This window comes from Theobroma cacao, chromosome 5 (genome assembly GCF_000208745.1).
Source record: "Theobroma cacao cultivar B97-61/B2 chromosome 5, Criollo_cocoa_genome_V2, whole genome shotgun sequence".
Classification (NCBI taxonomy): domain Eukaryota; kingdom Viridiplantae; phylum Streptophyta; class Magnoliopsida; order Malvales; family Malvaceae; genus Theobroma; species Theobroma cacao.
Window position 1 is genome coordinate 3,643,165 of NC_030854.1, and position 23,973 is coordinate 3,667,137.

General features: G+C 35.5%; 4 protein-coding genes across 4 annotated transcripts; 3 read left to right on the forward strand and 1 right to left on the reverse strand.

The window, feature by feature from the left end:
- Positions 5,470-6,981, forward strand: LOC18598059 (zinc finger protein ZAT5). Its single transcript, XM_007027407.2, has one exon. The coding sequence runs from the start codon at positions 5,995-5,997 to the stop codon at positions 6,859-6,861; it is 867 nt and encodes a 288-aa protein (XP_007027469.1). The 5' UTR covers positions 5,470-5,994; the 3' UTR covers positions 6,862-6,981.
- Positions 8,205-12,853, forward strand: LOC18598060 (tankyrase). The gene is made up of 7 exons (XM_007027409.2): positions 8,205-8,357; positions 10,497-10,745; positions 11,521-11,612; positions 11,713-11,791; positions 11,876-11,970; positions 12,325-12,420; positions 12,493-12,853. The coding sequence occupies exons 2-7, from the start codon at positions 10,568-10,570 to the stop codon at positions 12,571-12,573; spliced, it is 621 nt and encodes a 206-aa protein (XP_007027471.2). The 5' UTR covers positions 8,205-8,357; positions 10,497-10,567; the 3' UTR covers positions 12,574-12,853.
- LOC18598061 (ras-related protein RABC2a) lies at positions 14,746-18,778 on the reverse strand. Its single transcript, XM_007027411.2, has 6 exons — positions 18,385-18,778; positions 18,217-18,285; positions 17,455-17,520; positions 16,590-16,711; positions 15,562-15,690; positions 14,746-15,179 (listed from the first exon to the last, which is right to left on the reverse strand). The coding sequence occupies exons 1-6, from the start codon at positions 18,524-18,526 to the stop codon at positions 15,069-15,071; spliced, it is 639 nt and encodes a 212-aa protein (XP_007027473.2). The 5' UTR covers positions 18,527-18,778; the 3' UTR covers positions 14,746-15,068.
- LOC18598062 (splicing factor 3A subunit 2) lies at positions 20,902-23,747 on the forward strand. The gene is made up of 7 exons (XM_007027412.2): positions 20,902-21,186; positions 21,276-21,445; positions 22,049-22,125; positions 22,236-22,301; positions 22,565-22,639; positions 22,722-22,796; positions 23,047-23,747. The coding sequence occupies exons 1-7, from the start codon at positions 21,035-21,037 to the stop codon at positions 23,446-23,448; spliced, it is 1,017 nt and encodes a 338-aa protein (XP_007027474.2). The 5' UTR covers positions 20,902-21,034; the 3' UTR covers positions 23,449-23,747.

Here is a 23,973-nt window from a genome sequence, read left to right on the forward strand (position 1 = left end):
TTATATATGTACTTTTAATATACATATATTTACTTTTTATTTTGTGTTAACATTACAAAAATTATGACTTATAAAGTTATTAATTATAATATATATACTTTTGTTTATATAAATTTATAAAATATATACCTAAAGAGAAGTTGTGAGATTAGAACAATTTTGAACCTAGTTATTTTTTTAATTACATGTAATTAACAACAAAACCCATATAGTTAATTAAATTTGTAATGTTTTTTAAGTTGTTGATTGGATATTTGTTTCAAGTAATTTAAGTTGATATTTGAGATATTTATTTTTGATAACTAGAATTTCAATTTTATTGTTTGTGTGCTTTTATAAATTTAATTATTAGTGAATTATATGAAATATGGATGAAAATATTCTTATATATAAATATGGGGTTTTGATTCGAGTTCGGGTAATGAAGTATCCATGAAGAGCATTTTAATAATTTTTTTATATAATCGGATTTTTAAACAAGTTGAGGTAATTATCAGATAATGAGTATGTATTAAAGTTCAAGTTAGGATAATAAATTTAAAAAATATTCAAGTAATTATAAGATTCGAGTATTTTATTTATTAATCAGGTTCAGGTTCAAGTTCGAATATCTCAAAATTAACGGATATCCTACCTATTGACATCCCTGTAAATGAACTGGTGTGCTGAAAGTTGAGAAGTTGGTTTTGTTTTTGTAAGCTATTTATCTTTAATTCTACCAAGTTCCTACCCGTTATGGAATTAAAGGAGTTTTAAGGGAATTGCCAGCGGTGTATGCTTTGTCAGGAACTGCAGTAATATTCCACGTGGGCTCTTGGAGAGGGGATGATGGAGATGCAAGGCCCACTGCAAATTTGATGTTAAGTTTTTTAGGTCCTAAGGCACATAAATTTTAAGGTCCACCTGGAATTAAATGGAGAGGGGAGCCCTTTTGTCTAGGGTCCAGTAGTTATGTCCCTAGATTGGATTTGCACTTGCTAAGTAAGCTTTGGATAGTCGAGGCCTGACCCAAAGCTATCAGATATTCAAGGGTTTTTCTACTTTTGTTTGTTGAAGGCATGGCCATGGAGATGGGTCAGTTCCTGGTTTTCTACGTTCGCCTATATTGCCCAAAGGTACCCAGTTCGGTTTGCTCACAACACCATATATTTGAATTTCTTTTTGTTGGTTGATTTTTTTATTTAATTTGTCAATTATTGTTACTTCTTTTTCACTATAATGAGTTACCCATAAATGCATCACAATATTGTTAATTGCTTTAAGAATTATTAACCTAATTTTTCCTACTATTTGTTTTTGATCTATAGATTTAGACGCATTATTGAAATTTATCATGCTAGTATAAATTAATTAAGCCACAGCTTAATTATATATAAATCGATCAATTTATTATAAATTTTTTTGGTTACATTTCAGTTATTCTTCCCGAAATCTTTGACATATCATTAGCTCTCATTTAATTTTTTTTATAAATTAATTTTAATTTATTAATTTTATTTTCATTAATAATATGCATAAAAATAATAAGATATTTAATGGGTAGTATTTAGAATATTCTGATATGGGTTTAGGTGACAATTTAAAATTTTAATCAAATATTTATAAGGTATGAGTTTTTTATCAAATAATAATATTCAAGTTATGATCTTTAAAAAATAATAACTACCTTACAAGTACACATCTCTAAACATTATTTAGTATTATATATACATATATACACACATACACAAATTAATCTCTCAATTGTGAGTACTCTAAATGCTCAATAGACAATTTTGAATAGCAAACACACCATGAATCATGGAAAAAAATATATAAATATTTAAATTTAAAATAAAATACTTTTACTTCGTAAGTTTTGATTGAAATTATATGAATATTAATTAATTTTTAAAATAAACACTCCGTTTCAAAAAAAATTTTTTGCTGAACACTTAGGTCTAACTATTAATTAATTATTAATGTTTTTGTAAGTAAAAAGATTATTTTATTATTAATTAATTTTAAAAATTACTATTATATAATTTTATTAATTTTTTATTAATTAAAAAAAAAAACCTCTCCAATGGAGAGCACGAGAGCTACCTTGAGGAGCTCGATTGGACCCCTAAGGGAGCACTAGATCTGGTGCTCCCCAAAGGGAGTCCAATCGAGGCTCCCTAAGGGTACATTGGGCTCCCCTCCTCCCTTAGGAACATCGGCTAGTGCTCCCCTTTCTTGAGGAGTTAAGGAGCACCGACCGGTGTTTTTTTTTTTAAAAAAATTTTTAAAAATATAATATTAATTTTTAAAATTAATAAAAAATAAAAAATTATTTTAATCTTTTCGTAATATCTGTTAACAGTATTTATATTTTTGAGATAAATTATTTATTTCGAAAATTAATAAATTCGTTTGAAATTTCGAATAAAATTTTAAAAAATAATATATTTTACTCTTAAATTTAAGGTCACACTCCAAAAATATAAATAGTGAACCATATATACGTCTTGATAATTTATTAAATTAATGATTTTTCATTAAATCAAAATATATGCTAATTTTTGAGAGAGAGGTTTTGAACTGTACCAAAGGGTTTATACATGTCAAACAACAAGAAAACTTTTGGTGGGAGTGGGCATCAAGTCGTTATCTTTGGAAAGAAAGACATTTCCTTGGTTACTTTTCTTTGCTGTACTGGTGTTCTAGTTGCAACTTCTAAAGTGGTTTGCTTCAAAAGCATAGCACTGTGACCACTGCTTCCAACCGAACCTCCCCATTACCACCAGTTCTTCAACAGAGCCAAGCATTAAATTACAACTTCTAAATATTGAATTGCTGTCATAACAGTACTCGATCATATTTGCATGAAACAAAGGTTTTAGTGGTTGCAACTTGGAATTTTCTGCCCCATAATCTTAATAAATTAATTGAAACTTTATTATTAAATCAAACTTTCACTGTATATCTAAGTATTTAATTTTTTAAGAGATGTAATGTGGAGTTCTGATGAGATTTGATGTATTAATGTTGATATAATCACATCCGTTTAAATATTTAACTTAATGATTAAAACAGGCATGATCACTTTTTATATTTCAAAACTTCCCTTCCTTCAACAAGGAAAAAAAAAAAAACTAAAATTGACTATTGCTACGTTGATTGTCAATAGGCTTTAATTAGCAAGGTTGATATAAATTAAAGGCAATATAGTCTCATGCTTCATGGGACAGACTACTAGTACTGTAGCTTGCTAAAGACAGTATGGAAGGTTTTCTTTTCTCACATGTGAAAGCAAGTGACCTATAAATAGGATTTAGTGTAGTAGAAAACTAGAAAGGACAATCTACAAATTAACTGTGGGAAGAACCTTAGGTGTCCAAATGGAAACTATGTTAAAATATAAGAATTATGTAGCACTAAAATATAGTGCATTGAGCCGACTCCAAATCAGACCCAACAATGTCTTGTTACAGAGGAATTTAAAATATGAAACATTGTCTCTTTCTCTCTATAATCATTGGAGCTTTGAAACTCTCTTATTAGATTCACGTTCCATGAAACTTCCCTTCATGAAGGAGCTTCCTTAGTCCTGTACCACTATCATCAATAATTCACTTCGTTTTGTCTCTCCATGATTATCCTCCATCTAATCAATATTGTTACACCAAAAACAAGAGTAATCGGCTGTTTTATTCTTTTTAAAGCATATTCTCAATAATAATGATTCAGTGTCAATCATTCCTTAAACGCTAATTAAAACCATATATATTAAAGCAAGAAAAACCCTTGCAAAGTTAGTCAATTATTGATTGATCATTCTCATTTTTCAGTTTTCATTTGGATTTTTTTTTACATGTGTGAGGTGTAAACATCACACCTAAAACGTGTTCACAGACTAGCTAAAATACTTGGTCTCCATGTTGTCTAAAATTGAATAACAAATTGCATTATATCTTATAATTGTATTCTTCTATATTCCAGATACAATGTAAGGTAAGGGCGTGGAGAAGCAGTAGCAGTACAAGGAAGAGTTAAGGAACCAAGAAAAGAGCATGGAAAGCAAAGAACAAATTTAAAGAAAAGAAATTCCATTTTTAAGTACTTCACCAACCAAATCCACGAAGAAATTGTTTGAGAGTTTGATGCTTTACTTTAGGTCACTAACTACTGCTGATGCTGGCGTTTGCCCTTACTTGCCTCTCACAATCCTTTCTTCCCAAATGATAATTCCTTACGCCAAGAATCTATCCCATCCACGACACACGATCCTCCCCTCCAATCATTCACTTGGCATACACTCTCTTGTAGAATTGGCAAACCCTCCCTTCCTCCATTGCAACTGTGACCTAGCTCGCCGTCCTTCCGTTTTATAAAATTTGTGTGATGGTCGGTTCATGCTTGGCAGGTTGCTTGACTCCAACATGCAAACTGCCTTGTTCACAGAAAACAAGAATGTTCTACGCAACTAATTGTTTTTGCTATAACTTACTTTATATGAGAAATTCCAACTTAACCTGACATGATTTTTATTTTTATTTGGCGTCTGAGGTTCAAATTCGTTGCTTTGTCTTAATATTTCTCAAATGTACAAAAATAATTTACAATAGTTATACTAAGAAATGAATGCATACATAATGCATGATGTTGCTCACAAATTTGTTTATGTTGCTAAAGTCAACTGGTTCATTAATTTGGAGAAATGGAACATGCCAATTAATTCACACTACTGTATTAACAAATGATCTTCTTGGTCTATTCTAACTCCAAAGGGAGGGTTCACAAAAATAATCTCTGATGATTGACTTTTTATCGAATGTACTGCTGTGTTTTGATGGAAAGGCTGTCACTGTTTTTCTGTGGCCATTACCAACCCCAAATGATTGGGGTAAACAGATTAGGAAATTCATCAAATTATTTGGATCACATAGCCGGCGTGATTTGGGGGGTTATTGTCCACCCGAGAAGCAAACCCTGTATATATAATTCACTACTGGGGGTGGGTCAACTGCACATGATCTGCTTGATTAACTACTGGCTTAACACAATGTCCATATAATTAAAACCGAAATTGTAGACATGTAATATCCTTTTTAGAGACAGAAATTAAGACAACTAAGTACGAGGGTAAAAAGCTGTATGTATATGGTAAACACTAATACAAGGAGAGCCCTTTTTGTAGGGAGTAACTAATGTCTCTAGAAGTCTTAACCTATTCGGTTATCTAATGACTTAATATCAAGAGGGGTGGTCTAAATGGCAGTAATTAAGTGAATGGTTACGGGGATTGAGCATACTTGTGTTAATTAGTTGGCTTAAGAAAGTGGTATTAATTATTAGTTATATTGATCAGTCAAAAGGGAGCTTTATTATTCCGAACTAGTCACCAAAACAACCATTCAAAATGCCAACTTGGGGCAAAGGTAGTTTTAATTGAAGTAGTTTTGTATGCAGTTAAAAAAACCAGGCTACAAAAAGTATTAACAAGGACTAACAGAAACTCCAAGCAAGAAAAGCAAATAAAAGGAGAAAAAAGGGGGGTGGAGAGGCGCAAATTCTGTGGTTCCAGGCTTGCAAACCAATCCTCCCAGAAGGGAATCGTTGGGAAAAAGTAATGGGTTTGCTTCAAAGCCAACCGAATCTCACTCGTTTCCTCGCCTTCTCATACTGACATTGCATCTTCCCTTTCATATGTAATGCAACTCCTTTCTCTCTCCCTCTCTCTTATTATATACACCTGTGTTTTCGTATTGTGCCTATATATTCTTATAACTTCCAAGGTTGGAAACACAAAACTGGAAAGCAAATTCCAGGGTAACTGTTCACAGGGGTTTCAATCTTTTTCTTTTTTGACTCTCTTACCTGATAGAAACCTGTCACTGAATTAACATATCTTCTGCATATTAACATCCACTCCCTCCTCTCTTGCTTCCATCACATACATCCAATCATCCATTTCTTTCTCTCTCTCTCTCTCTCTCTCTTTTCCAAGCTTTTTGTTGAATATAATTAGAGATGATGATGATGGAGGGTCAGGAGGAAGTTGTTCTTTGTAAAGATCAGCTACAAATCATCAAAGGCAAACGTACCAAGCGTCCAAGGCCGCTGTCGCCTCTGACTTTGTTGATGGCTTCAAGCACGACATCTAGCGGAGGAGAAAGTGGAGGTGAAGGTGGGAGAAATAGTGATGATTCGAGAGGGTTGGAACGAGCTGTTGCTTCTCCAACAACATCTGTTGATGAGTTAACAGAAATTAGCACGGAAGAAGAAGAAGACATGGCCAATTGTTTAATACTTTTGGCTCAAGGCCAAACAAGAATAAAACCATCAGAACCGGCTTCTTTGGCAACAACAAGCAAGACGGGGATATATGTTCACCAGTGCAAAACATGTAACCGGTGCTTCTCTTCGTTCCAGGCGCTTGGTGGACACAGAGCAAGCCACAAGAAGCCCAAGGTTAATAATGAAGAGAATAAAGGATTGGTGTTTGTGAGAGAAGATGATGATCAATTCAACAACATGAACACAGCCCTTTCACTCCAAATAACAAATAAGGCTGTTTTATGCAATAGCAGCAAATCCAAAGTTCATGAATGTTCGATTTGTGGCGCTGAGTTCTCTTCGGGACAAGCTCTTGGGGGTCATATGAGGAGGCACAGGACGTTTACTAATGTACCGACAACAACGGCTACAACAGCTTTGAGTGTTGGAACAAGAAGTCCTGAATCACAGGAGTCCAAGAAACCAAGAACTGTTCTGCAGTTGGATCTTAACCTTCCAGCCCCGGAAGATGATCATCACAGGGAAACTAAATTTTCCTTTGCTTCCAAGGAAAAGCTACTGGTTTTCTCGGCGTCTTCTTTGGTTGATTGCCATTACTAGAAATGCAAGTCCAATATCTTCTTAATTCTTTTGGGGGGAAGTTTCTGTCACCCAAAAATCAATGTGTATGATTAACATTATTTTCTCACTAATATCATTCATAATTGTCCATTCTTTGAATTCTTTTAAATTTAACTTGTTCCATGTTAGTAAAGTTGAAAAATTCTTTGGTAAAGTTGCTAGCTATAGCTAGATTTTGTTTTTTCATGGTAGCATTTGATCCATAAAAAGATAAAGAAGCATGTGATGAAGTAGAAAGAAAGAGAGAGACAGAGAGAGAGAGGAGTCGGAGAGCAAAGGAGAATTAGGGAGGGGGTGTTTGGCATGAGTTTGCCACCACCAATTCCACAACCGAAAGTGGTGGATTAGGTTCTCTTTTTTGGTTTGCAAGAAAGCTAAAGCTCCGTCTCTGTCTATCTGTTTCATTAATATGACAAAAATTAAACGGATGGCAACCCAGCCAGATTGCTAACTGCCCTCCTTTTATGGATCCACCTATGCATTTAGGCCAAGTACACTACACACACTTACACACACTCTCACACTCAGCTTTAAAACCGCAGCTAATGTAGTGACCCATGTGAACAAACAAATGGCCAAATTAATTTTGTTAATGCCTTAAACAAACAGCCTGACTTAGTAGCCAAACTTTAATTAAGAACCTGACCTGATAACAGATCTATGCTTAAGGTGATTAGTGAGCGGAAGAGTCCGATTGTTTACTTGATTTAGGTTAGTCTTAGCAGCATTCTTGTCAAAAGATGGTTGAGACCCAAAACGTCTACAGACTGAAAACAATGATAGCATTAAATTGTTTGAGACCGGATCACTGCAAAAAGTGCCTTTAGAGATACCTCTCATCCTATACTTGTCTTCAAGTGAAGATGAACGTGTGTTGTCATAAATAAGTATATATGTAAGGACTCCATTCATGGTAAGATCAAAGAGGACAACAAACTCTTACATATACCTAGTTTTTTCCTTTTTGTCTTGTTCCACTTTCCATGCAAACATATAGCAGCCTCTTGAGAGAGAGAGAGAAAGAGAGAGAAAAGTAACAATGAATTAAAGAGGTTACTTAAAATTTGTGGAGTTTCTCAAATGGGGCTAATGGGCATATTTGGTGGGTATTGAAAAGCCACGCCATGTGAACCACTTTGCTCGGGGCATCCAAATCCATGAGAGAGAGAGTTGACAGAGAAATAGGGGATTGTTTTCATTTGACATTGGCACATGTATGGTGGTCTCACATTATCTAAAACAAACAAAAACAACCCAATCCTAAAATCTTTAATATTCATGGCTCTCAAGAGGCCTACAATTACATGTACAATTTAGATGGTATTTAATGTTTTTGTTGGTCGTTGAGGGCAAAAAGCTTCTTTCTTTTCTGCATGCTGGCCATGGTGGCCACTCAATTAATAAGAGGAGCATATACAAAGTGTGGGTCTTGTAGTGGAGATCAGTTTCTGCAGATGTGATAGGCAAACGCAAAGGTAAGTCATCCTGGTATATTAAGCCTAGTTGAATTTGGGAATTTCCTTTTTTTTCTAACTTAAACATGCAAGTCTTGGCTTTGGGGTGAAAGGCCTGAGTCTACCAATGTCCCACCGAGTTGGCCCCTGGAGCAGGCACTAGAGACCATGTCAATACATAGGATTTTAGGAATCTATGGTTGGAGTGCAGAGGATCAGCATCCAGGGCTGAATAGAATACAAATATCTGCTTCTTTCTGACCAATTCTTATTGCCCAAACATGACCATCAAGTTCAATGGAATGACCAGTGAGGGCAGAGAAAAAGCCCTCTTATTGCCCACTTTTTCCCTTTCAGAACTAACGAAAAAGCAACTATGTACATATACACCTCCCCCGTCATATTTTTTGCATGTTTTCCGTTTTGATACTTCATACTTCATAGTGCTTTCTATGTTAACAATTTCGAGAAAAAAACAAAGTTATACTCATAATTACTCATTTTAAATCCACAAGTAGTTAATATTTCTTTAAAAAATACCGATACCTCATGAGTATTATACTATTTGGTCAAGGTACATCACAGTTCTTGTACTATACGAAATATTGATACCTCATGAGTATTATACTATTTGGTCAAAATACATCACAGGTTGCTATACTATACGTTTTCTTCATCAATTTAATCCTACTATCTCAAAATAGTTAATTTAGTTCCAGTACTTTAAGATTTTAAACAATTAAGTTCCTTTATCTAATTTTATCCAAATCATTAGTGGTGCTGACATGATATTAACATGTTAGACGAAACTGATGTGTAGATAAAAAAATTGTTACATGGCTTTTCTTTTCTCTTTTGTCCAAACTATGTCGTTTTGGTAAAATTATTTAAAGCACATTTAAAATTTTTTTCTCATTTTTCCTTCCTTCCTTCTCTCTAACTCTTTTGTCTCTCTACTCTACCTTCTCTCCCCATGGCCAACCCCCTAAACCTAGATTTCAATCACCAATTGTTGATCACCCTATGATGATCGGAAATTCCAATAAATAATACCAAAAAAATTCAATTTTTTACCTTTTTTCCCCTTAATCAAGATAGTTTTATGTAATACTGATGTGGCATGATGACATTATCATGTAATATTCTCACTTTTAATATCATCGTCACATCAACATGTCATGTTAATATCATATAAATATAAAATGACAAGTAGTATTTTTATTATTGATAATTAGTTAAGCCTTAGTTGTCACGGATCTCACATCAGAAAGACAATGGGTGAGTCTTGAGTATATAAACATAAGTTTTTCACCACTTATTAGACATGAATTTGTAATTTGTAAGCTTATTTAAGCTCTATTTTCAAAGTTTAAAATCGTACAAGTTCAAGCTTAAGTTTTAGCCTGTGATATTTGATATAAAATCAGTGGACCCCCAATGTAGACCAATGGTCTAGGCAAACTCGAACTAGATCAGTGGACCTCCAATGTAGACCAATGGTCTAGGCAAACTCGAACTAATGTAAAAGTCCCTCTCCTCTGTATATTTGGTAAGATCAGTGGATCCCATGAGAGATATAAGGGTGTAGAAAAACCCAGACAAGTATAAAAGTCCCTCGTCTTTGTATATTTAGTAAGATTAGTGGATCTCATGAGAGATAAAAGGGTGTCGATAAATCCAGATTAGTGCAAGAGTCCTTTTTCTTTGTGGTAAAGAGCGGCTAGAATGTCATGGATCTCGCAATGAACTCCATGAGAGATACAAGGGTGTAGGTAAACCTGAACTAGTATAAGAGTCATTTTCTTTTATAATAAAAAGCGGGTTGAATGTCACGAATCTCATATTAATAAGAGATGGAGTGAGTCTTGGATATATAAATATAGATCTTTAGCTAATTAGATATGTTTTTTGGATTGGAAAAATGGATTTGTGCTTTATAAATGATAGGGCTTAAGTTTCAACCGTGACATTAGTCATAAAGCTTATTTGATCTAAAAAATAAAAGTTTATTTAAATTTTTTTAAATAGTTGAGCGATTATTTTTAAAATATGTTTTATATCTTTATTAAGAAAAAGAAAAATCTACACTATTACTGTTAAAAGTAAAAAAAATTTGCTGATGGGGCAAAGCTTCTAAACCGAAACCCCTCAAAATCCTAGGTTTATTAATTCTCCATAGGAACCAAAACAAAGAGAAAACAACAGAGAAATAGAAATTCGAAAGAAAAATAATGGCGGTTCCAGGGAGACGCAATGGATTGATGGAAGAAGACGAGCACGACGACGAAAACGCTCTCTTCGAAGAAAACGGTCTGGAAATGGACCTTGAAGCCGACACTCCTCCTCACCTCCGTGACCTCGCCGCCGCCGCCCAGCTCGGCGACCTCGACGCTCTTCGCCTCGCCCTTGGTTGTTTCCCTTCCTCGTTTACTTCTACTTTTCTCTCCTTTTCCTCTTTGTTTTAGCTTCGTTCATTAAATTTTGGTGTTTGATTACCTTAAAACGCTGGGGTTTTATCCTTTTCTTTTTTGAAACTAAAAAAGGTTAGTTTTTGGGCGGTTGTTTTGATCTGTCCTGAAAGTTGTTTTTTGTTGGGTTTTTTTATGAGTTTTTAAGATAACCTGTTTCAGTTCTATTTGATTTCTTAAGCATGTAGTAATTTTGGGTTAATGCTGGTTTGGTAATAGTAATTACTTGTGAATCAAAATGGGAACTTTTTTTTTGTAGACTTGGTCAAGAGATTGGAATTCGAAGTAAATGATGAAAGTGTTTATAGGAAATAGATGAAGTAAAGGAATATCTTTTATGTTGATCTAAGTTTGTTAACGATAGAAGGAAGTGGGTAGTTAACATATCCATAGCGACTTAGAAATCAAAGCTTTGCATATATGATTTATAGTTTATAATGATATATGAAAAGTGGAATGAGCTGAAGTTGAGGCAAATTTCTGAGCAAGTCTAATTGCTTATTGTAGTTTTGAGTTTTGATTTTTGCTGGTAATGTAACCTCACTAGTAGATATCGATTGAAATGGAAGGATTTATACTCTTTTGCTTGTTACTCAACATATGTTCTCACAAAGGAACACCTGATATACTGTTTCTTTCATTTTAATTGCACATTAAAATGTCCTTGTCTACTGTAGCTCCTGCTGATGCGTTTTATTTTTCACTTGATTATGTAGACAACTTGAATGGCAGCATTGATGAACCTGTAGAAGATGGGGATACAGCTCTCCATCTTGCCTGCCTTTATGGTTATCTGCCTTGTGTCCAGGTCAGTGTCCTGCTATTGATGTTTCTTCCCATTGGTTATTTTGGATGCTGTTTATGTTCTAGCCCAAAAATCTTATGATTGATAATTTAATCCCATGCAGCTACTTTTGGAAAGAGGGGCTAATTTTGAGGCCAAGGATGAAGATGGGGCAGTTCCTTTACATGATGCCTGTGCAGGGGGTAGGCTGTATATTTTTGTGTAGAATCTTCATCTCTAATTAGGTACTGACTTTTTTTTTCTTTTGTTTCTGATGATGTTTTCAGGATTTATTGAGATAGTACAACTTCTACTTGGCACTGCCACCAACGCTGGATGTCTGAAAAGGATGCTAGATACAGTTGATGCGGAAGGTGATACTGTGAGTACTACATAATACTTGAACCATCTTGAATTCTAATGTCCCTATGTTTGGTTTCATCTCCATTAATTAAGATCTAAAGCCAATTGATTCCATTTCGATAGATTCTGTTCTGCTTGGCCATACGATTGCACACTGGTCAAAAATTTTATTTAAGCAAATAAGAATGGAAATTCTTTGGTCTCTTATCAAGGGATACTTAAAATGACCAACTAAAATGAAACAGCTGCTTAGTTTTTTCCTCCCTCTCTGTCTTTCTCCTTTATTTGTCTGAATACCAAATGTATTTTACATACTACTTAAGTCTTGTTCATGACTACTTCATGTCTGTATGGCCCGGCCCTGTTTTGTCAGCCTCTTCATCATGCAGCACGAGGTGAGCATGTGGATGTAATAAGGTTGTTGCTGGCTAATGGGGCTTCTCCAACAAAGGCAAACATATATGGAAAGGTTAGCCTTAAGAAAAATTTTTGAACTTATATGTTCTCTTCCTCAATGTGTTTCTTACCCGTAATTCTGCAGATCCCGCGTGAGCTAGCTGACCCTGAAACGGAAGCCTGGAGAGTTTTTGATGCTGCTGCTGGGGCTGAGACCTCCCAATGAAACTACACCCGATGATTCTTGAAAATTGTTTAGCAACTGTTAGAGGAGCATGGCTGAGTGGTGGCCACTTTTTCCCGCCACTCCGCCATGGTCAATTGACATCATATAATTTTGAGGCTAGGATGAAATATTTTTGTTCTCATTTAATTTAATACATACTAGTATCTTAGGAGAAGAGAGAGCTTGTAAGTTATATCGCCTTTTAGTGCTACCCTGTTGACTATTGTTAATCCCAAAGGAACAAATTTCTTACAGCAAATCATATTTTATGTCTTATGCAGTTTGTTTTTTGGATGATTTAGTTATATAATGTCGCAGCTTTGCAAGACCGCTCAAACTGGACAGCTTGTTTTCTGCACCATCTAATGCCTTTAGGCTATAGCTGATGCCGCTCTCAAGTCTCAACCGTCCCTGTTCCTCGTGGCAGCATCCCTTAGCCATGACCAACTTATCTTTCTTTATACTTGGTTAATGCAATAACTACTGCTAAATAATTATCCAAACTATTCGCCACACTCTAGAGAAAGACCTATTACTTTCTGACACCTGATAATAATTAATACTAACTGTACTTCCCTTGTTTAATATCTCAGTCATTTGCTTGTTATAATTTATCTTCTTGTTGCGCATATGTTTTAATTTAGGATATCCATTAACCAAATCAATGATCGAGAATTGAGAATAATCAACCAAATGAAAACTTATGAACTGTAAAGCTTGGAATCAACTATCATTATCCCCATTCTTATCAGATATTAAACTTAAAAACTAAGCAGCTGTTTCATTTTAGAGTATTCATATCTCTTCAACTTGCCAATACTTTCTTCCAAAATCAAAGCTAAATTTACCTTCTCCATTTAATTTTGGTTTTAGAGTATTCATGTCTTCAATAGTCCGTGTAGAAGAGTTGCTTGCTACTTGGATTTTCTGATGATTCTTTTACAACAAGTTCTATCACCACAATTGAGCGTGCCTTTGGAAAACTTGTGTATACCTTGAATCTCTCTTTAGTTTCCGTAAAAAACTATACTTTGTGTATTTGCTAGCATTGGTTCTAAGATTAGGGCCATGGAGCTTGACGTGAAGCGCATGTTAAACTCAAGTACAAAAATTTATCAATTTCTTTTGTGGGGGAAAAATGGATCTGTGGATATAAAATGAGTTGAGCAAAATCTTTTCGCTTGTAGTTTTCAAATTAAAAGACTAAGAATTGGGTTCTTGAATCAGGTCCGTGGCATATAAACAACCAGCCAATAATTTTCAAGAAATGGAATCCAGCTATGTGATCTAGTCCAAAAGCATTGATGATTGGCGTAGAGAATGTGCCTGGGCAAAACACAGATTAAAGGAGAAGACACTCACTTCAATCATATGGAAGGCTGTCTTGGAGTGCTTATATTTACACTATTTGGATAGGGCATAATGGCAGGTTACATAAGGGAAGGTAGAGAACACTAGATGAGATTACTCCCAGCACTAAGACTAGGTGGAAGCATCAACCTATCAACATAAGTAAACCTGACTTGCACCTAAGCATTTAGCTCATTAGTTGGTGCATGATTTCCTGTCAAAAGAGTAGAGTTCGAATATCTTTTCTCTATTATAAAAAAAAAAAAAAAACCTAACGCTGCCAATGACTCCAGAGAAACTGGCAAAAGCTGTAGCTTTTTTAAAACCAAAATCTGTTGTAGCGTTTTTACCTCTGTTTGAGTTACTTTGACTCCAAAGGCAAAAGATGGACACAAAAGAGAGAGGTTATCTTGTTTTTAGTTGACAAAATACCTAAATGGTGTAGTAATAATTTGTTATAATGGCTTTGGTTTGGATCATGAGAAATATGGATGGAGCTTGAGATTTATCGCTTGCACCATGTTGAAGGTTAACTCAAAAAGGAAAATCTAATATTTACTCTTTGATGGGTTTTTCTAATCTTATTGAGATTTTAATCCAATGCAATTTGGGAGGGATCATGCTGGTTTCCCAATTTCCAAATCCAAGATTCATATCTATGACTGATGAACTCCTCCATTATTTCCAATTTCAAAAGATTAATACAATGTTATTTGATTTTTGCTTCATTTAATTTCAATAAAATAGTAAAGCAAAAATGTTAGTCTAAACAGAAGAGGGGAAAAAGAGCTGTGAGTAATACTTTTGCCAGCCAGTCCAAAGTTTAAACAATACCTACAGTCAATTAATCAATGAAAGACATTCAATCTGGTTTTCTTCTATGAGTAACAAACTAAAGATTAATCAAGACAAAAACAAAAGGCAAACAAATTTACACGAGTTAATTTGAGTGACAATGATACAATTTAACTATGGCAACTCCATAGGAAAGAAAAGCAGTATGGAATCTTAAAAGAAATTATCATATACATGATTTTGTTCACAATCTGTTAAGGTGGAAGCTTAGAGCCACCAATATGGCTGTGTGGGCTCTTTCTATTGATATATGTCAACCTTTCACGTTGCGGCCTCTGTACCGCTGCAATTTAAGAGCAACAGCTACCGCCAGGAGGAGCATGGTACTCTGGTTTCTGCTTTAAGATGTTTCTCTTTCCTACAGCAGACCCTTCTTCCAAAAGACTAGGAACCTCCATTATCTGAAAAATAATCCATAGCTGGTCAGAACTGAGGGAAGAGATTATGCCATTACACTTTTGTTTCTTTGATCTAAGCCTTTATCCTTGGTAATATCATAATAGTAGAAAGAAGTGGATAAATTTGCACAGCAATCCATCATCCAAATTTTTTGTGATATGCTCATCTAATCCTAAATAATGTAGTCACTTATTGCTGTCATCATCATTCATGAAGAATCCTTTTGTCTCTTTAAAAAGTTTGGAAACAACCATTCATAATGATTGATGTATATACTGCATGGTTCTAGATCATTTTGAACATGACCCACCAGCAAATAATACTTAACATATTGTATGTATTACAGGAAAGATTATGTGCAAAATTGCTGTCACAGAAAAGTACCTTCAATGCAAGCTCCTCAAAGCATTGCTCCACGTTTTCTCTTGTTTTAGCACTGCATTCGAGAAACATACAGCCAAGCTCTTTTGCAAGTGCAATCCCTTCATCTCTACTTACAGCCCTCTCAGAATCCTGAAAATGTAAACAAATTGGATATTTGAAGAAGACTATAAATTAAGCAAATAACTCAAAAAATAAGTTCTCAAATGAGAAAACATAAAATGCAATATCAAGAGACAGGAAATACGAGAAGACTGGTATACCAAAGGAATCAATTTTGCCAAGTTTCTGGAGTTTGCGAGGCAGCTATTATAGAGAAGGATTACTAAGACAAAACCATTTATCATTGTTCTTCTAGCTCTTTAACCATTTTCAAGGGATTTTCAGGAGTCAGCTTGCAGAACTGAATAGATAGAGATGTACTTGAGAGGACCTAGAGCCCACTTTCATAAGCAAAGAGAAGCAAGAGTTAAGGTAGCCAATTCAACAGTGAAAGTGACATGAAGTTTTCAAGTCTGCATTACTATTGATAAATACATCACGGCTAAAGATGAATCATTGAGTTGTCTTAAGTTCAGTTTAATTCAAAGTTTAATCTACATGTAAAACTCATTTATAACCTTTAGTTAAATAATTTGATGGTACACCGCAATCCTATGATTTTTTCTCATGAAATCTTGTATCTACTTTAATCTTGAGAGCACACAATATCGGGAAGAACATGACGAGAGTATTCTAATATTGGCTGAGCAAGGAACTAAGATGAGAATAAAGGCGAGAACCTTCTAGAGAAGGGAATTAAGTTGTAATGGCCCCTGTACAACTAATAGATTTTTTCTTAACAACTTTCTGCCATGAGGTTTCTTCAACATGAAGAGAGCAAAGGAACTCTGCCTCGTAAGATCACAAAATTGCCCATTAACAACTTATTAATCTATATTTAACTCTTTCTTTTTGGGGGTGAGGTCTAAAGGGGTCAATAAATCATCGAAAATTAATTTTGAGGCTTGGAAAAAGAACAATAGACTTACTCTATCAACTTTATTTCCAACAAGCATCTTGACACAGTCCTGATTGGTAGAGTAGAGCTCCACTTCTTTGGCCCAAACATCAGACAAATTTGTGAAGGTTTCTCTCCGTGTTACATCATAAACTATAACCAAAGCCAAGAAATATGTCAAACAATTCAGGCAATTTTAACCATGGGCAAGCGATATATTTTATTCAACACCTTGGGCAGAATTGACAAGAACCATGATTGGTAATTTATTTGGGACAAGAATATAACTTTTAGGATCCAGCAACCACCAATATGTATTGCTAAGCCAAGAAAAAAGTGGCAATTGTTTGTGCCATAAATAAAAACTGCATGGAATTGTAGAACAATCGAGCTCCTGCCAACCGGCAAGCAGATGTTCATAGAAAGGATTCACTAAGGCATTGAGAATACAATTACATTATGGAATAAAGGAACACAGAGATGAAATGTGTGAGAGAGAAAGAGACGAAATGTGTCCAAACTGCTTTCTGTATGCTGTTCATCTTTCTAAAATAAACTATCATTGCTTTCATTTTTATTAAACAATTTCTTACCTATTTAATCTATATTTGTCATAATCTTTCAGCACCTATAACCAAACTTGTGCTTAGCCAGTTCAAGAGGATAAGCTTGATCAACATTTTAACATTATGTATGACAATATTCATGACTCTGTCTTCTATAGTGTCATAAGAACCAGTTCCTAATCTTGTTATCGGACACATAAATGATTATGATAGCATTGTGAAGTGATATCAGATTGCTAATGATTTGCAACTTGAAACCAGTGACAGGTTCCATCAAACAAAATCAAGAAAGTTGAGTAAGTCATACATGGACCAGAAAGATGAACTTACCAAGTATGATCCCCTGGGCACCTCTATAGTAAGAGCTTGTTAATGTTCTGAACCTTTCCTGTCCAGCTACAAGGAGCATTATGGTTCCACAAATCAATCATGATTTCTCCATGTTGTAAGACAATTATTTTAATGCAATTTTAAAAACAAAAAGTTTAATAGCTAATAAAAGATTAAAGACGCAACATCCAGCTGTCCAGGTCAAGAAAGCATTTTCTTCTCACGTTTGAGAAGTAGCAACATACCACTGACAACAAAATGAAAACCCAGAAACTCATTTCAACTGATTAATATATCATCAATTCTACAGGTCTTTTCATCCACACATGGTGTATCTAACTTTCCTGAAATTGGATTTCAAAGTTGATGCCGCAGATGCTGAGTGCAGACATGGTGCCATAAAAGAAAAAGCAGATCAATACGCATTAACCACAAACATTTTTTCCAAGTGTGTAGAACAGTTTTTATGAGAAAAATCAGACAATATTCGTCATGGTAACAGTTTAAGGGAGAGGGTCAAATAAAAGGTCAATATCCAAGCAGCCAGCACTAGAACAGTACGAATAGAGCTCGGATGACAATGATGCCAATGTCATACTAATATATCAGTGAACATTAAGTCAGTAAACGTGAGTTCTCTTCTATGTAAAATAGAAAAATCAATTGACTTCAATTAGACTGAAAGATGTTGACAAATGATCCAAATTTGAAACTCAAAGACTAAAATGAAAGAATAAAACGACATTCCTAGGAGTTTCATACCAGTATCCCAAATAGTAAGCTTTAACCTCTTCCCACCAACTGTTAGCAACTTGATCTTAAAATCCACACCTACAACATAGATTCAACCAAAACCCAAAAAACATTTAACCATAAAACCAATCAAAGATCCAGCGAGAAAGTCAAGAAAATACAGAAGACAAGTGTTACCAATGGTTGGAGCTAGATCAACTACAGAAGCTGAAATGAAGCTAACAAGAAGACTACTCTTGCCGACACCCGAGTCTCCGATCAACAAGATCTTGAATGAAAGATCATAGCTTCCACTACTTTGCCCTGACGATGATCCCATCTCAATTCTTTCTATCCAAAAACAAAAACCCAACTTTTAAAATCTCTCCTTTTGCTCTTCTTTTCAAAGTCTCTGTTGTATCCAATGATGATCAACCCCCCCCCAAACAATAAAACCTAGGGTGATAAAATGAATGGCTTCTTTCTCTCAAAAGTACAGTGCAAAAGAAATGTAGTAATATATAATGAAAGAAAAAGGAAAGAGAAAGAGGGAATCAATGCCTTCTTTGAGACAGAAGCTAAAGGAAAACGGCTAACTGGGGAACACCTGACACCAACGTTATTCTTTCCTTTTTCTTTTCTTTTTTTGTTTTCTCTCTCTTTTTCATGGATACGATGTCGTTTTTGGAAGGAGATCGGGGGTTTGTACTTTTGGGAGGGTCCTACAGTTGAAATAGTACCGACGTGGCACGCGGGAAGACTGGAGCGTGGACAACACGTTCCAACCGTCTGGTGGAGAGGTGCTTTCATGGGAGATGTTGAGGAACTGTTTGGATCAAGGCCTTAATTGAGAAGTAAACAACAAGGATTTTATTAAGCTTTGTATCTAATCATATAGTCTTGGAAATTTATTTTTCAAATATCCCTTCTTTAATTAAAACCCATTTTTTATCAATTAATATTTCGATTTTATGAACAATAGAGGAAGGAAATTTTAATTTTATTTTATTTTTATAAATTTAAACAAGCATAATTATTACCACATTAGCCCTAAATTAGTGAGCTGTATTAATTTCAAATTTAAATTTTGATGATTTTTTGATTAGCGTAGCTTAAATTTTGGGTCTAGGCATATTTCCTAAGGCGATGGGACATGATAATCATCACAAACAGCTAGCATATACTTAGCTAAAAACAAATATAAGACGTTAGTTTGGTTATATTCAAATTATAATATAATATATAGTATATTTTATTAATTTAAAGGTGATATATTCACACCGAAATGGTGCTAATGTCAGATTGTGGAGATTCTCCATAAATGCCTGTAGCCCCCCACTTTTGCCCATTAGCTTCCAAGGGAAAGGAATAAGGTTACGGGTTTGCTCCAAGCAATATATATTCAGAAAGGGTACAAAATCTGGATTAATGAAGAACAAGAAGAAATTCATGGCAAAGTCAGCAAGAAAGTGATAAAAACCCTTGACCTGTTCGTGTTGAAGTTTGTTGAGAGTCCCTTTCTTTAGAATCCAAGAATATATATACCAGTGATAGCAACAGTGATTATCATCACCAAATTAATCAAACTTTGTTGCACAAAATCAAAAGGTATGAATAGTGGTGCATTAGTCTTTAGTTAGTTGTCACTGTTTGTGGAATGCCTCACATACATGTTACTCATATTTTACAGCTCCAAGTATGAAGTAAATCTAACATTTTAAGTTAGGGTTAATTTTCTTTTAAACTGTTTCGACGTCCTATCGAGAGTTTAAAATGTAATTATGAAACAAATTCACATATTTCACGTTTTTCTGTAATGTAATATTAACCTTAAAAAGAGTTGTTAATTATAAACTTTATATTTTACGTAAAATGAATAAGTTGTTATCGTTATTAATTTATGAAATAAAAATTATAATCACGTGCGAGACGCGCGTGTCACTATTTGAAATTTATATTACCCAGCTGGAAAAGATGGCAGGAGAAGCCATGTTTGGAGATTACTAAAAGGTATAAAGCTTGTCCAAAGTTTTAGTGAAGCATTAAGAATAAAGTATTGTTTTATGATCAATTTTCGATGGACATGGGGAATGAGTCAGCACAATAAGATTTGAGACAGAGAGTGGCCTGCATGTTTGGGCAGGGCACAGCAACGAGGGATGCTTTACTGGATGTGATAATTACGCTTTTGCTATCTACAACCTCATATTCTGGGTAATGTAAAGTGAGAAACCAGCGTGCTGATTTTAAATACGAGGTTCAACACACTTGGATCAAATTAAGCAACACGCATCATTACAGCTATTCTGGCGCTTATAATACCAATACCAACACCTGACTTATTGTATCTGTGCATGGGGCCATTGCCTATAGAACTTTAAAGCATTATGGTCCAAGTTGTTAGTGTTAGGTCATGCTTTTCCTATCCTTAGGGGGGCCCTACGAGTTTAGGAATTGGGCCATTTCTAGCTTTTGACTTTGGGATTTAACCGAAAACCCAAGAAGGGTTCAACCGCCCTAATTCTTGTGGCAAAGGGCTCATTGATTCGATTGAGACTACCATTGGCCTCAACAGCCATGAAAGTTCAGCTTTCTTGGGCCCAGAAACCAAATGAATGCATTTTACAAATCGGCCCAGTCTTGTAATAGGCCTGATTTTTATTTTAACATTTAAAGCCCAACCGTAGGACCCTTAAAACTGGGATTTGCCACCGCCGTTTCCACGACGTGACCTGGCAACGCCAAATCGCCAGTTAGATCATCAGTAGTTCCAGTGTAGGCCAAAAAGAAACCCCCAAATTGAAACCCTAACAAAGGAGGGAAAGCCAAAGGAAGAATCGAGAGCACCATGGACAGAGACTGGGGCTCCAAACCCGGCTCCGGAGGCGCTGCCTCCGCCCAGACGGAAGCCATGGACCGTCGTGAGCGCCTTCGTAGACTCGCCCTCGAGACCATCGACCTCGCCAAAGATCCGTATTTTATGCGCAACCATCTGGGCAGGTAAAATTTATCATCCAATTTCTCCCTCTTTTATACTTAAAGTTCGTTTTTTTTTTCTTAAAGAGTAAATGTTTTATTCAATTGGGCAGTTATGAGTGTAAGCTTTGCTTGACGCTACACAACAATGAAGGGAACTACTTGGCACATACACAAGGGAAGCGGCACCAGACCAATTTAGCTAAGAGAGCGGCGCGTGAGGCTAAGGAGGCTCCCGCTCAGCCTCAGCCTCACAAGCGTAAAGTTTCTGTTCGGAAAACAGGCATGCCTCTCTTATCATCCTCCTGTTCTTTGTCAATTTTTGTTATTGTTGGTTTTAGTTCCTTGTTAGCACGAAGTTAGTGTCTTGTACTTAAAGTTATGCGTTAAAAATCTAGTTCTATGTATATTAGTAGTTGTAAGGGTTGATTTTGTGGACTAAGATGAATTGAGATTATGTAGAAAACGAGTAAATGAGTTTCTTAACGGCATGCAAAATGGGTTTTCAGAAAGAAATCTCACTTTCAAGTAAGGAACATCTTAACATTTATCGGTTACAATGTATCCAAATGGCTTAAGATAAATGCCTTAATGTATCAACTTACTCCAAATTAGTAATTTATTGCTAAAAGCATCTGATACATTCCCAAGGTTTATATGTTCTTTTCACGCACTAACAGAAGCTTTAACTTCTAAGTTACTAGAACCATTCCAAAACACTTAAGAAAATCCTTTCTAAATCTAATATTGCTTTTTTTCAATCCTTGTTGTGAACATTCAAATTCGCATATGAACCAATCTCAAGCTTTTTGTATATCTGTTCACAGAGTCTCCTTATTTGTTTCTTGACTTATAAAAGTTATCTCATTTGTTGTTGCTCATGCAGTCAAAATTGGCAGGCCGGGGTATCGTGTGACAAAGCAATATGATCCAGAGACAAAGCAGAGGTCTCTTCTCTTCCAGGTGCATATTATGTCCAACAGCAAATGTATTGCATCAAAAAATAGCTTCTTCGTTTTTTCTTAAATCCTTTCATTTATTTGTGGAAAATGATCGTTTGGTGTTTCATGCAGATTGAATATCCTGAAATAGAAGACAATACAAAGCCAAGGCACCGTGTTATGTCGTCATATGAGCAGGTTTGACTCTATATTTTTACTTTTTTTTATTACTTCATAGTCCTTTCGTGGTTTGGATAATTTATGATTGCTTCCCATTGTTCCTCCCTCCTTTATATACAGTTGCACTTAAACTTGTTCATGTTTTCATGCTACTCCACTTTTTATTTATTTATTTTTATTTGGTCCTTTACAAGCAATAAAACCCAAACTTCACATTGTCCCAACACTTAATCTAAAGCAAAATCTAAACCTCGTTTTATTTTTACTGTTTGTGGATGCAGAGAGTGCAACCTTTTGATAGGAGATATCAGTATCTCTTGTTTGCAGCAGAACCATATGAGATCATAGCTTTCAAGGTAAGTCGATCATAGTGCTCCCTATAGATTCATTTAGATTATGCTTAGCATTTGTTCTTATATATTTAATTTACCTTTTCAGGTCCCTAGCACAGAGATCGACAAATCCACTCCCAAGTTCTTCTCACATTGGGACCCGGACTCAAAAATGTTCACGGTTAGTTTACTGGACATGAGCTTTACTGCTTCATATGTTTATCTCTTTTTTCTTCTCCCTCTTCCTCCTGTACCTGGTAACCATGTTGATGTTATAAAGTTAATGAGGACTGTCAATAATAAGCTGAATTGGATGGCTAATATTTCTATGTGGCAGGATTAGTTGCTAATTTTACATAGAAGCTCTGATAATTTTTCAAAAATTTTTTAGATAGTATCTTACTTTTTTTTTGGCATTTATCAACATGCAGCTGCAAGTATATTTCAAAACTAAGCCGCTAGAGGCAAACAAACCTCAACCTCCCCCTCCAGCCAATGGTACTGCGGCGCCAGGTGCTCCTCCAAGGCCTCTGCCCCCACCACCTCATGCTCCACCACCACCACCCCCTCCACCACAAGGACTGCCAAATCCTCCTAGAGCGCCTCCACCTCCAGTGCCTGGTTCATTACCACCTCCGCCACCACCCATGGGAAATGGTCCTAGGCCTATGCCTCCTGGTGGAACTCCTATAGCCCCACCCCCACCTCCTGGGGGTAGTGGGACAATGGCAAATTTCACTCCTAGGCCTCCAACAATCCCTCCTCCACAAGGTTTTCCTGGTCAACAGATGCAGGGCCACCCACCCCCGCCACCTCCTAACATGGGACAGTAGGTCACCTGGCATGCAGTGTCTCGATAGGCTTATCTCTATGAAAGATGTATGCAAATTAGTGCATTTTTGAATCATTTATGGGTCAGATAAGTTAAAACTGGTAATTGGGTTGTTATTACCTGGGCAAAAAACACTCAGAGTGTCCTCAAGATGTATCTTTGTTCCAGTTCGTGCTACTTTGGCTATACATGTCAGTGCGATTTGCTCAGATAAGCCTATTGCTAAAGATCTGAACACTTGCAATGCGTTTTACAGCTCTTTTTTAACGGTCTTCAATGGTTGAAAGCGGTTATAGATCATTGATTTTGAAACAATATCAAAGTCTGCAAGTTGTGAGTTCAATGGAGGTAATATTCACGTCTAGGGAGCAGTACCGATTGAAGCTAATTTTTAAGCTGAGCTTCGAAAATGAATGAATTAAAATTAAATGGTTTGGTTTTAAACATGGGAATTACATAGTTTTCTTTTTCATACATCGTTTTTAGACTGAGATCCAAGATCCAGAATCGATTAGCCTGCTACCCA

Excerpts from the sequence above, each read along its gene's own strand:
- LOC18598059 (XM_007027407.2), top strand. The coding sequence starts at position 5,995 with ATGATGATGATGGAGGGTCAGGAGGAAGTTGTTCTTTGTAAAGATCAG.
- LOC18598060 (XM_007027409.2), top strand. The coding sequence starts at position 10,568 with ATGGCGGTTCCAGGGAGACGCAATGGATTGATGGAAGAAGACGAGCAC. Across the intron at positions 11,613-11,712 it reads GTTATCTGCCTTGTGTCCAG|CTACTTTTGGAAAGAGGGGC; the intron begins GTCAGTGTCCTG and ends AATCCCATGCAG. Across the intron at positions 11,971-12,324 it reads TTGATGCGGAAGGTGATACT|CCTCTTCATCATGCAGCACG; the intron begins GTGAGTACTACA and ends CTGTTTTGTCAG.
- LOC18598061 (XM_007027411.2), bottom strand. The coding sequence starts at position 18,526 with ATGGGATCATCGTCAGGGCAAAGTAGTGGAAGCTATGATCTTTCATTC. Across the intron at positions 16,712-17,454 it reads TGCCCAGGGGATCATACTTG|TTTATGATGTAACACGGAGA; the intron begins GTAAGTTCATCT and ends CTTTGGTTATAG. Across the intron at positions 15,691-16,589 it reads TTGGAAATAAAGTTGATAGA|GATTCTGAGAGGGCTGTAAG; the intron begins GTAAGTCTATTG and ends TTACATTTTCAG.
- LOC18598062 (XM_007027412.2), top strand. The coding sequence starts at position 21,035 with ATGGACAGAGACTGGGGCTCCAAACCCGGCTCCGGAGGCGCTGCCTCC. Across the intron at positions 22,126-22,235 it reads AGAGGTCTCTTCTCTTCCAG|ATTGAATATCCTGAAATAGA; the intron begins GTGCATATTATG and ends TGTTTCATGCAG. Across the intron at positions 22,640-22,721 it reads ATGAGATCATAGCTTTCAAG|GTCCCTAGCACAGAGATCGA; the intron begins GTAAGTCGATCA and ends TTACCTTTTCAG.